Genomic DNA, 13,271 nt, shown 5'->3' with positions numbered 1-13,271 from the left:
AGATTGATATCTATGGGAGTCCTCCTGTTTCTGAGGAGAGAGGGAAGATGGGGGAAGGGATGGGGCTGGGAGGAGTACACGGAGGGGAAGTTTTGATTGGGATGTAAAGTTATTTATTTAATAAATAAATAAAGAGTAAAGAGCCAGGTAATAAAACCAGTAGCAGAGTTTATCCTGCTCCCTGCCCCCCACATACACCTCACTTGGTCTAGAAATGATGTAGCACCAGATGGTGTTGCACAGGAAATGATGGCCGTCCTGTGAAGTGCTCCTGGACTGGGCCATTCTCACAGCTACCCGGAAGGGGCTTTGCTCTCATAGGAAGAGAATCTGAGGGAAACAACTGTGTGATGGCGAGCTAAGAGTGAGGAAACTGACACAGAGCTTCTCCCGCCCAGGGACTTCTCTGCTCTGCTCTGCCTGCTTCTCTGTTTAGTCACTGACTTATATACTTGGAGGCCTCTGGCCTTACCCTGTGTGCCCAGAGGGACCCCACTGTGGTGCCATGCAGCCTGTGGGCACAGTTCCTTATTAACATCTCTCCCTTTGTCTCTCCAGTAGCATTTAAGCCATTTCCTCATACAATGTGTCACCTTCTCCTCAGAAGAGATTTGTCCACATTTACTGGGGACCACAACTCCCCAGGAGCATGCGCAGACCTGCATGGCTCTTCTTGCTTCTGCAAGGTCAAGACGGGATGTGAGACGCGCTCAGTCCAGGGCAGGCCACTGCGGGCCACACGTTATGTGCTGAGCTGCTGCCCACTGCTGCTCATTGCTGCTCACACCATTGCTGCTCACTGCTGTCCACTGCTGTCCACTACTGTCCACTGCTGCTCACACCACTGCTGTCTACTCTGCTCACCCCACTGCTGCCCACTGCTGCCCACTGCTGTCCACTGCTGCTCACCCCACTGCTGCTCACCCCACTGCTGCCCACTGCTGCCCACTGCTGCTCACCCCACTGCTGCTCACCCCACTGCTGCTCACCCCACTGCTGCTCACCCCACTGCTGCCCACTGCTGTCCACTGCTGCCCACTGCTGCTCACCCCACTGCTGCTCACCCCACTGCTGCTCACCCCACTGCTGCTCACCCCACTGCTGCTCACCCCACTGCTGCTCACCCCACTGCTGCTCACCCCACTGCTGCTCACCCCACTGCTGCTCACCCCACTGCTGCTCACCCCACTGCTGCCCACTGCTGCCCACTGCTGCCCACTGCTGTCCACTGCTGCTCACCCCACTGCTGCTCACCCCACTGCTGCTCACCCCACTGCTGCTCACCCCACTGCTGTCCACTGCTGCCCACTGCTGCTCACCCCACTGCTGCTCACCCCACTGCTGCCCACTGCTGCCCACTGCTGCTCACCCCACTGCTGCTCACCCCACTGCTGCTCACCCCACTGCTGCCCACTGCTGCCCACTGCTGTCCACTGCTGCCCACTGCTGCTCACCCCACTGCTGCTCACCCCACTGCTGCTCACCCCACTGCTGCTCACCCCACTGCTGTCCACTGCTGCTCACCCCACTGCTGTCCACTGCTGCTCACCCCACTGCTGCTCACCCCACTGCTGTCTACTCTGCTCACCCCACTGCTGTCCACTGCTGCCCACTGCTGCCCACTGCTGCCCACTGCTGTCCACTGCTGCTCACCCCACTGCTGCTCACCCCACTGCTGCCCACTGCTGTCCACTGCTGCCCACTGCTGCCCACTGCTGTCCACTGCTGCCCACTGCTGCCCACTGCTGTCCACTGCTGCTCACCCCACTGCTGCTCACCCCACTGCTGCCCACTGCTGTCCACTGCTGCTCACCCCACTGCTGCTCACTGCTGTCCACTGCTGCTCACCCCACTGCTGCTCACCCCACTGCTGCCCACTGCTGCTCACCCCACTGCTGCTCACCCCACTGCTGCCCACTGCTGTCCACTGCTGCTCACCCCACTGCTGCCCACTGCTGTCCACTGCTGCTCACCCCACTGCTGCTCACCCCACTGCTGCCCACTGCTGCTCACCCCACTGCTGCCCACTGCTGTCCACTGCTGCTCACCCCACTGCTGCTCACCCCACTGCTGCTCACCCCACTGCTGCCCACTGCTGTCCACTGCTGCCCACTGCTGTCCACTGCTGCTCACCCCACTGCTGCCCACTGCTGCTCACCCCACTGCTGCCCACTGCTGCCTACCCCACTGCTGCTTCTTTGCCGACTTTCTACACGTTCTCAAGGATGAGGGTCTGGGGTCCATGAGTGCCTGGGCAAAGGCTAGAAGCCAGTGCACCCTTTGAGAGGCTAAGTGCTGGGCCAGTGGCTGAGCCTGAGGAAGTGACATGGGACATGGATCCCGGTGGATAACCCCCCAAACTCATAAATGAAACTGATGTCAAGTGTCTTAGAGGGAGGGGCACACAATCCCCCCCCCCCCACCATTTCGAAGCCATTGAACCGTGTTATACTGTACTGCTGGACCTGCCTTGCTGATAGCAGGGGAGTCTCTGAAACTTGAGTGGTTAGTCTCAGCTCTGGGCTTTAAAAGTGCTGACTGCGGAGCTGTGTTTGAGCTCTAACAAGATAAAAGGAGATGCTTCCTCTCAACAACTGGTGTGCAGTGTCTCATAGGTGGCACACAGAAACTAGACCAAGGAAGTGCAGGTCCTGCTGATACAACAGCATCGGCTCCCCTTTCACAGGCACCAAGCCAGGTCCCAGGGCTGCCCCGTCTCAGTTGCCCTGAAGAAGCGCAGGGCCTCTGTAAGATGGCAGACATCATCACCTCCTCTCTTGAGAGAGTAGGGAGGATGAGAAGCATGGGGGGAGGGAGGCAGTCCTAATGCGGGGAGGGCACACTGGAGGCTTGTGCTGGGAGAGGCAGGGGGGCCTCCATTGTTGGGCGGGGCGGACAGGCATCCGAGCAAGGCAGTAACTTGTTAGTGTAGACGTGGGGTCTAGCCTCAATCCCAGATCAGTTAGTGTAGACATGGGGTCTAGCCTCAGTCCCAGCTCAGAAAGTTGACTCATGCCTAAGGTTAGCTTGGGACTTGACAGGGAGATAGGATGAGAGGTCTTTCAGAGAACTGTGGATTCAGGGGGCAGAGGAGCCCTTGCTTTGGCCCTATCTGGAGTATCTTGTCACAGGTATTTGTATCTTCTAGGAAGTTCTGGCATATTGACCAATGGAAAGAAACTTCCCAAGAGAGAAACTAGCAGAAGAAAAACAAACAAACAAACAAACAAACAAACAAAAACCATGGGACCCTTAATTGAGGAGAGTTGTATCTGGCAATGAAGAAAAGATGGGAGTGCAGTAGGGTAGGGGTGAGGGGTGAAGAGGAGATAGGAGGAAACTGCTGGGAAGGAAAATAAGAACACACTGGCCCAGAATGCCATTGACACAAGGGGTTGGTGTAAATCTGACTGGTGGATATAGTTTGAGATCCAGGAAACCCCACAGGGGGTTAATTCCTCGTGAGACTGGCTGTGGCATCTGAGAAAGAAGCCAGACTGTGGATACAGCTGACAGGAGTCTCTTCTCAGGCCCTTGGTTCTGAGGACGCAGGACAGATGGCGTCAGGCTCACCTCTCCACCACTGTCTTTTCTTCTTAAATAAGGAAAATCTTAGGAGTGCCGCCTTGGAGCTGCCCTGAGTGTGGGTCTGGAGGTGCCAGTTGAGTGTTTAGTGTTGGGTGAGTTTCTCACATGAGGGCAGGGGCTTCATGACTGCCCTGGAGGTCCAAGGGGTCCCCTTCTCACATAAATATGTTAGCTGCGCTTATAAAAATGTTTGAGGGAGGGGAAATACTTTTCACGTTTGGAAGCACTTAAATTCTCCCTTAGACGCAGCTGCTCGACTGCCCACCTCTCTGGGGGATACAATGCCAGCCACAGAGCTCCGGAAGTCTGTGGAGGCCACGCCACACCCCTTATCTCAGGGAGTAGGCAGAGCTGTGGAATCAGATGCTCATCCTCCTGCTCAGGACACCGCGGTGGCCTCCCCGGGTCACAGGCTGCACACAGCCCTGAGGCCATCTCCCTCTTTTCTCTTCTCTCCACACAGCAGCACTGTCGGTCCCAGGAGAGTCATTGGCCTGGGGGTCAGTGCTGGCCCATGGTCTATGATCAACCATGATTCACCCCCCCCCCCACCCAGAGTATCATCCTCTTGACCTGGGAGGGGCTACTGCCCTCCCCAGCATAGAGCAGCTCCCAGAGGCACTTGGGAAACTCGACCAGTGCCCAGCAGATGGGGCCGGAGGCCGTTGGTGCTGGAGCCAAGGCTTTGCTAAAGACCACGTCTGTCTGCACCGCTGGGAGCTTTGAAAACACGACACAGAGGAGTCACAATGGTGCCCAGTGCATGCTTGATGCCCACCAGACACTTTTCCCCTTGGGCATCCTGGCTGCCACCTCTCTGTTGGCTTCCAGCCTATCTGGGGCTCTGCCTCTTCAACCTCGTCTTCCCTTTGGCCTTATCCCTGTTTGGCCACTGTCTCCCCCAGGCAGCTATGAGGAGACCTGGGTATATTCTGCCATCGGTTTCCAGTTCTGGGCTGCTTACCTATGGAAGGTACACTCTGGCTGGTGACCTGTGCAGACCATTCCAGCATGACATATATGTGAATGAGGTTGGGGGACAGGGAAACTGAGATCAGCTAGTCCTGTCCTCTGCCCCAGAAGTGATAGGGTTTCAGCTGCTTCCCACCTTCCCACCACTCTCTAGTGCCTGTCACTGCTGATGGAAACGGGGAGCCAGTGGGCAGGCACGGCAGGACCACCCTCCACGCGGCTGGAGCAGCAAGGACCACAGCACATTCTTGATGCCTTCTTCCAGGTCTGTACAGCACAGGCTTGCACGGTTCTAAGGAACATCCTTATTCATCAGCTCCCACCATAGCCCAGTCAGTCGCCCAGTCACCTGCTTCTTCTCTTCCCTAAGTCACCAGACTCTCAGGTCTCCCAGGATCAATTGAGCTTCTTGCTTTGAGCACTGCCCTGTAGTGAAGATGTGGGTAGCCTAAAGAGGAAAACACACTCACTTAGAGGGGATCCGAGAATAAAAATGGAATTTGAAGTATATGATTACTTTTATGTATGTGACTGTTTTGCTTGCCTATATGTCTGTGCACCACATGCATGCCTGGTGTCTGCAGAGGCCAGAAGAGGGCACCAGGTCCCCTGGGACTGAAGTTATGGATGGTTGTGAGCCCCTACATGAGTGCTGAAAATTGAACCCAAGTTCTCTAAAAAGCAGACAGTGCTCTTAACTGCTGAGACATCTCTTCAGCCCCAGTAAGAATGGAATTATTAAAAATAATGTTCTCCAGCTGGCTGTGAGGGTCTCTGATGTCAACAGAGTGGCTCCTGCATCTCCCCACTCCTTCCTGTTAGTCCTATTATCATCTACTGAGTTCTCTTTGGGCATGCACATGCTCCTGCCCTTTCACCTCCTGGCCCCTTCCTTCTCGATCTCCTGCCCCAGTTCTTTCCCGCCCTCGTCCTCTACCTTCCCACCTACTACCTGGCCCTCTTCCTGTTCAGTACCTCTGTCTCTTAGCTCCCGGTGTACCAGCCTTCCCATCGCTCACTCCACCTTCCTACCTTATACCTTCGGCTCTCCCAATATCCTTTTCTCCCTGACCCCCATGTGCCAGACAATGGCACCAAGCCAGATAGCACCCGCTCCGTGGCTTTCCTTGTGCACATCATGATTATTTTCAGTGTGTACACAGCTTCCCATGCTCCGTCTCCTGCCACCAGCATCCTCTCCCCTCAGCCCCACCACCATGGATGCAGATCTGAGTAGCCTCAGGCAGCACGGAATCCAGGCTTCCAGCCACCTGCCCACAGCGTTCCACACAGGACTGTTGTGTTTCTGTCTGCACAGCCCAGCTCCTTTGGCCTGAAATCCTGGGCCTCACCCTCCCTTCTGCCACCCCCACGAAACTTCCGCACAGACCTTCAGACACACCCTGGCAGCTGGGTAGACCTGATCAGCTCTCACTAGCCCAGGTATATCCAGGCAGCCAAAGGAAGCTGGCCCTGTTGGGTCATAACCTGCAGCCTGGGCCACGCCCACAGGGCCGTTTAGACACTGGGCTGTCTCCCACTTCACTTACCCTGCAGCGGCAGCCGTGAGTCCTGCAGGACCATGGGATACATCACGTCCTGAGTGGGGAGACCCAGGCAGAGCAACTCCCCACTTCTCATCAACCTGGAGTCCGGAGTTTCCTTCAGTAGTCTCAGGTGGGTCCTGAGACTGAGACCCCCTGGTCCTTTAGGGGACCTAGGGGACTTCTGTGAACCACCCTGCATCCTGGCGCCTATGGTTGCAAGTGAGCCTCAGCTTCCAGGCTTGGGACGGGGACAGGCTTAGGGGTACAGAATCTGGTAGCATTGTCCATGGAGTCTTGTCTGACACCTGAGCAGAGGTGTCCCCCTGTTGTTCCTGTGGCCACAGTCCCTGGTGTGCCAGGCGCATCCTGGAGGACAGACATGGCCACACCCTCTGAGTCCCAGCTCCTCCGGCCTTTTATTTGACTTAGGTTCCACCTGTGTTTGCTTTCTGAGATGTGTATCAGCCCACAGCTGCCAGCCTCACTGGATTGCTTGGGCTTCTGAGACACAGCTGTCCATCAGAGGTGGCTGCTTTACCCACAGCATTGGTACTGGGTCAATGACCTCACCCTTGTCCAACAAAGCTAGCCCTCCTCAAGCCCCGGAGGTGGGAGATGGCCCACCGTCCTAAGCCCACTGGACCCTGGGTTTTAGGCTTCTTCCAAGGGGTCCCTGTGGAGTCAGGGGAAGCAAGGAGCTTCCCCTGTTGGGCTTTCCTGTTTAGCTAATCAAGATGGGCATGGGAGGGCTTGCCAACACTAGCGACGATGCTCTGATGCTCTGTGGCCTTCCAGAAAGTGATTCTGGGCCTGGTGTTAAGGTGTTTACAGGCTAAGCCTCAGTCCTGGGGCCTCTCCCTGCTTCCACCCCTGTTGTATGTAAATACCACCTCCACAATCATTGACACTGTGTTAGTTACTTTCCGGGTTGCTGTGGTGAATACCAGACAAAAACAACTAAAGGGAATAAGGAAGGACCGGTTTGTGCTGACTCCAGGGTCGGCTGTCTCTCACGGTGGGGAAGGCCTGGCAGCTACATCTGCAGTCAGGAAACAGAGAGCAGTGACTGCCGGGGCACGGCTCACTGTCCCCTTTCTGCTCATTCTGAGACCCCTGCCCATGGGATGGTGCAGACCCCTCACTTAGGGTGAGCCTGCCCATGCCAGTTAACGCCATCTAGAAACTGCATCACAGATGTGCCCTGGAATTTGTCTCTTAGAGATCCTAGATCCTGTCGGTTGATAATATTAACCACCACAGACTCGGGAAAACACACAAATGAAAAGTGCAGGCCAGTTAAAGGTGAACAGAAGTCCTTCCTTCTGCCACTGTGAACGAATCCCTACAGCTCGTAGGCATAAAGACTCCCCAGTGCTGTGGGCAGAAGGAAGAAGCTTACATCCATGAAAAGCATTGGGAAAAGGCACACAAGGGCAGTGAAGCACAAAACCCAGTGCCATGATTATATCCCAAGGTCGGGAGGCTCAGAAGTGCAGACACTGTGGAAAGCCTAGGACAAGGGTGGGAGACTGGTATGGAGGTCCCTGAGGAAGTAGGGCTGAAATGGGGGTCCCGGAGCTCTGGGCCTGACCTGAGAGATTGGGCTGGGGCTTATTCCAAATCTGGAGTTTGTCTGGAATCAGGCAGAAGGGATGCCAGGGAGACCCCTGGAGGCAAGTGTGCCCCAGGAAGGCATGGGGCTGTGTGCTTTGATGGTTCTCGGCCTGCACCCCTGTGCAGGGGTGAGTTTGCTCTTCCTCTGATGCCGTTTTTGGGGTCACTGACTATGGTACGAGTTCCTTTTGCTGTCTCACTGAGTGAAAAGCTGGTCTTCTGGGGTTACCAGCTCCTTCCAGCAAGGGTCACAAAGTGCCCACTCTCCTCCTCGAGCTCTGACTCCTGTGCATTAAAATGTTTGTCCCTGATGCATCCTAGTGTCTGAAGATGTGGGATCCTGATGATCTTAGGGAAGGGCTTCTCTTCTTCCAAGGCAGGGGCAGTCTGTGGGCAGGCAGGGCACAAAGTATGATGCTGCTGCTATCTGTCACCAGCCCGTCCTCTATGTGGAGACTTGGCCCCTGGACTCACCTGGCGGTCAGGTGCAGCTTGGTGGCAGGAGTGTATGTCATTGGTCACTTGTGTCCCAGGCTATAATTCTGTTGGACTGTATCAATCTACATCAGTCACTTAAAGTATACATTTCAAATACGATACTTCTGGGCTGAAAGATGGGTCCACGATTAAGATCAAATACTCTTCTCAAAAAAGATGTGAGTTTGTTTTCAGCAATGCACCTATAACTCCAGCTGTGAGGGATTCAGCGCAGCTGGCCTCCTTAGGCACTGGTGCTCATGTGCACATAAATACACACACACACATACACACACAACTAAAGATAAAATATATGTTTTTAAAATGGAAGATTTAAGTACTATGTACCAAATATTGAAATTTGGTTGATAATGCTGTCTCTGTAAATAAGCCATTCCTTCATGGAGGAGACTGGACTTCCCTTGCATCAGAGCCTAGAGTTCTTCGCAGAGAAGAGGTGAATTCATAGCTAAGAACCCCTTTCCAAACTTTGACTCAGTAGTTCCCAACTATGGGTCATGACCCCCTATCCTATATCCTGTATCATATGTTTACATTATAATTCATGAAAGTAGCAAAATTACAGCTATGGAGTAGCAATGAAATAATTTTATGGTTGGGGTCACCACGACACGAGGAAAGGGTTGCAGCATTGAGAACCACTGGGGGTGAACAGTGTAGTCAGAGGTGGAGCCCCTTCCCTCAGGAGGCATGGCTGTTCCTCCCTCAGTGTCTTCTGCCGCAGTCCTCCTGGTTGTGCTGTCCCTGCAGAGCCTGTGCTTTGACTTGTCAGTTTCCCTTCATGCATTGCAGGGTAGAGCCATGCCAATTGTCTCTGTGTGCGCGTGTGTGTGTGAGTATGCATGTATGCATGTATGTGTGTATATGTGCATGTACCTGTGTGCGTACAAGTGTGTATGTGTGTCTATACATGTGTATGCCTGTGTATATGTGTGTAAGTGTGCAAGTCTGTTTGTGTGTGTGTGTGTGTGTGTGTGTAGTAGTGTGGCTGGAAATATAACGCAGGGTCCTGTATATGCCAGTGAAGGACTCTTCCACTCTGCTTCACCTTGCAGAAATTGTCTCTGCTCAAATTGTCTTTTGTGTGAAAGGCCTTGCCTGTCAGCGGAACCACCTCACCCAGCACACTGAATAATGTCTGTCTCTTAAGCAAAACTCGTTTGCAGTTTTCTGCCCTGATAGTAAAACTCTGCTGGATAGGAAGTGTGGGCCCCAGGCTCACATCACTGGCCTTGTGTGTGTCCTCTTGGAGCATTTGATGTGAAGAATGACAGGAAATGACAGCTGTCATGCTACCCCAGTCCTTGAGAAGTGTGGTAAACTCCTCCATCTGCCAGGGGCTTGCAGCTCTCTGACTCCTGGTCATGGCTCACCTGCACACTCCTGAGGCCCTGTAACTCATGTCAGCTGCTTCCCAGGCTGACCCTCCATGGGTGGGTGTCATGACTCAGCTGTCCCCGACTGTTGGAAAGTAGTCACCAACTAAGTAAGCCAGTCTCCCCACGCTCTAGGCTCTCCTCCCATGGGGAATCTATAGTGCTACCCAGCCATCCAGACCTAGGGTCTGGCCCTGGAGGCTGCTAAGAAAGTCCTCTCTGCCCCTTGGCCTTGCTCTTTCCATCTTGGATAAGGCTATTTAGGGCGTGCTCCTGAGCACGCTAAGGAGCCTATTTTATCCACACTGCTCATCATTGCAGGGGGCAAAGCCAGAAGGTTCTCTTCTTGGTGTGATGGAGGATGCTGTCGGGCCTGTCACAAGGCACTGTGCAAGGGAGTGTGGGGGCACCTGGCATATGATTGCTGCCCAAGCCTCAGTCACCAGTGGTCACTTGGGAATCATGTTATCCCCTGGCCTCTAAGGATTACAAGAAAGTGTAGACGGAGCTCCCAGAGACATGTCGGCACAGTGGCTCTGTGCTTCCTGCCCCCACCCTGTCTCTGAGGACTGGTGGGTGGCTGATACTCATCTGCAGTACAGTGTGCTCAGAGTGCAATGGACCCCAAGCAGAGGCAAGATGGGGACAGAGCCTAGCCACATGGGGCTTGGTCGTTCACACATGTATGCCATGCACCTAGGGCATACTAACACCCAATGACGCACAGGCGGAGAAGTCAGGGAGTTCTTGCATCCACAGGAGGAACAGGCTCAGAAGGCAGGAGGGGGAGGAGAATCGGAACAAGGGCAGGGTTTGAAATGTGCTTTCAGGAGATGTGGCCAGATCATGGGAAGATAGCACAAGCCCAGAGGACCTCTCATCCTCATCCGGGAAGCTGCTTTCTGGAGAGCTGAAACTTGCTCATCTTGGTCCTTTGTGTCTCTAGGGTCTGAGTAGCAGTGATAGGCCCATGAGGACTTCTATAAAGGAATACAACCCCACCCCCACTTCACAGTGGGTTCTTTCGTAAACTCTATTAGCGTTGTTGACCATATTCAACAAAAGCATAGCTAATTTATATGAAGCCAACTATTGATGTGGGTGGGCCTTGCCTTACTACAGACCCAGAATGGAGTTAGGATCTTGCCCACTGTTCTGGGCTGTTCTCTGTACACCACCTGCACCGGGGTTCTCCACTTCTGGCTGTTCACCATAGGAAGCAGAAAAATGCCTCAGTTTACTTCCCAGACTTTGGCATGGCCAGGAAGCTGCTGCAGGCTGAGCTATGTATGTATCTTAGGCATAGTCTGCAAAGAAGACCAGGAAGATGGCCTTGACATTATAAGATGTCACATTTATGTCATATTGAAAGTGTGGGCAAGGCACATGAGCTGTGGCTTTAGGGAGGAGAGGGCATTGCTCAAGTCAGGTGATGGACCATGGGTCAGACCTTGGACCTTCTCTAGTAAGCTGGAATGGTCAGGACCTGAGAGAGGAGACAAGTGTAGTGAGGGCACCAGTCTCCCAAAAAGAATAAAAGAAATCATGAAGTGAGTGGTCAGGCCCTCCAGAAGCATGGACACAGGACTGCAGCCAACCCCTCTCCATCTGCATCACCCTGGGCCTCAGTGGGGTCTCCATCCGCACTAACACATTGCTCACTTAATGAACCAATGGGAACCTGCCTTGTGCCCTGCAGATCTCAGTCATTGTGCACACTTAATTGTGCAGCTCCAAGCAGAGGGCTGGGGACAAGAGCAGGCAAGAAGGAACTGGCCAGCTCCACAGTTCTTGCTTCTGTCCCCAGGTACCTTCCTCTGTCACATGGCCCCTTCTCAGCAGAGGACAGCCCTGGATGTCCTTCTGTCCCTGGCCTTAATAAGAACTCGCTATGTAAGCTGCTTGCTTCTCAAACCTGTAGTTTTGCTTTTAGTCCATATGTTTCTGCTGCAGTGTGGGGACTTGAAGTCCCCCTGTGCCTTTACTGTCCTTGGGCTCAAACACAGCTAGGGGACCATGGACATTCGGTGGCCTCAATGGGGGTGGACCTTGGCAGCCTTGAATTCGTTTCCACATAGTAGGTACTCGGGGTGGTTATACTCTATCTGCCTTGAATGTGGGGGAACTGGAGGTTGGGCATGGGAGAAGGTGGATGCTTCCCCACTGGGCCAACAGTCATGCCTTGATCTGCTCTGGTGGCCCTAACAGTCGTCCTGTCCCTGCGGGCTGATGAAGCAAGGCTTACCCCATCAGAGTGCAGATGCTGATAAAGAGGCTGAGAAAGATGAGGAGAGTGACAGAATTCACTCTCCTAGCAGGTGACACACCACCTGACCCACTAGGGCCAGGACAAGGGAAGGAAGGGATGAGGGTGGATCCCAGAGTACGAGCCTGGCACATCTATTAACCGTGTCCTAACAAGCCCCTGACAGTGGCATGGTGGCCTGAGCGCAGACAAGGTTGGCCTGAGATATGTTTCGTTCTGATGGCAGCAGGCAGGAACACCAGCTAGCCCTGTCACAGGGTCAGCTCCTAGGGCGTGTGCCCAGCCACCAGAGTCCTAGTGCAGGGGCCAGAGGTCTCGGGTAAAGGAATGGAGAATTAGGCATAGATAACATTGGGCACCCACCCAGGGGTGAGAGGTAAGAAGAAGCTAGAGCTCCTGAGGTGATGTCTGACCCTGATGGGGACTTGGGACAGCGAGGCCATCCCATGGCTGCTGTTCAGTGGAGCAGGCTCAGGGGCAAGTGTGGGATTTACTGTCTCTGCTCCTCTGGGGGTTGGAGGCACAGGACAGGGGTGGTGACACACTCCCGACAGCATCTCACCAGCTGTAGCACTGGGGAACTGATGATGCAGACAGTGTTAACAATGAGCCCCAGCTCACAGTAAGCTACAGTTGGGCCTACAGCCTGGGAGACCCCATTTCTGAGACCTTCTCCCCACCACCAAATTGCCCACCCTTTGGAGAACTGGGAATCCTAATGGTTATACCCAGACAAACAGTCTGCCTGAGTGAGGAGTGTCATGCCTTCTGCTGAAGGACTGTCTGAACAGTTAGGACCTGGTTAAGCTTGGCGCTCCTGTGGCTAAGGGCCGGCTTCCTTGGCCTATGTGGGTGGATAGGACCTGGCTGAGCCTGGACCTCTAAGGCTTAGGTCCCTGTTCCCTGCTGTCCCTGTGGATGGAACCTGACTGAGGTAGGGCCCCTGCAGGGAGGGTCCAGACAAACAACAAGGAGCCTGGCTCTGCAGCCAGCAGGACTCAGCTGCTGCCAGGCTCTCAACAGTTAATCATCTGCCAAGGGATAAGAGAGCTGATTCTAGCTCCTTAATCAGGACATCAAATCCAATTCTGAGGCCCTGGAAGAAGCAGCCGCGCCACTGCCGCTGCTGCTGCTGCTGCTGCTGCCACCACCGCAGCAGCCACAGCCTGTGGCACTCGGAGGACGGCACTGTGCAGCAAAGCCAGGGAGGCGTAGTATCCCCACGCAGCAAGCAGCCCAAGATGGAGCTCCACTGGCTTCCTTTGTGTGGCCCAGGCGGGCTGGCCAGCACACAGGTCATCGGATCCTGACCAGTGTGAAGGGTGACAGCATGACTTTGAGCCTCATCTCCGTGCTGTCCCAGGACGTCACAGCCCTGTGGCTCCTGCTGAAGACAAGTGCAGGTGTGTG

The 13,271-nt window shown here is 54.3% G+C and overlaps 1 protein-coding gene across 16 annotated transcripts in view; it reads left to right on the top strand.

The window, feature by feature from the left end:
• Mcf2l (MCF.2 cell line derived transforming sequence like) overlaps positions 1-13,271 on the top strand; it is a 145,812-nt gene that overhangs the window by 63,381 nt on the left and 69,160 nt on the right. Inside the window, exon 1 of one of the 16 annotated variants that reach the window (XM_085844194.1) lies at positions 6,011-6,237. The exons of 13 other annotated variants lie outside the window; for them this stretch is intronic. Coding sequence is in view for 2 of the 3 variants with exons in the window: in XM_085844190.1 (XP_085700316.1) it covers positions 13,192-13,264 (73 nt within the window). In the remaining variant the exon portion in view is untranslated. Of the gene's footprint in view, positions 1-6,010; positions 6,238-12,991; positions 13,265-13,271 lie in introns of those variants that run through there. 2 more of the 16 variants (XM_085844190.1, XM_085844198.1) reach the window with 2 other exon arrangements.

Source organism: Mus caroli, unplaced genomic scaffold (genome assembly GCF_978045245.1).
Source record: "Mus caroli unplaced genomic scaffold, Mus_caroli_1 scaffold_10, whole genome shotgun sequence".
In the NCBI taxonomy this organism is placed as follows: Eukaryota; Metazoa; Chordata; class Mammalia; order Rodentia; family Muridae; genus Mus; species Mus caroli.
Note: the sequence above shows the minus strand (reverse complement) of the source record. Positions and strands in the feature narration are given on the sequence as shown.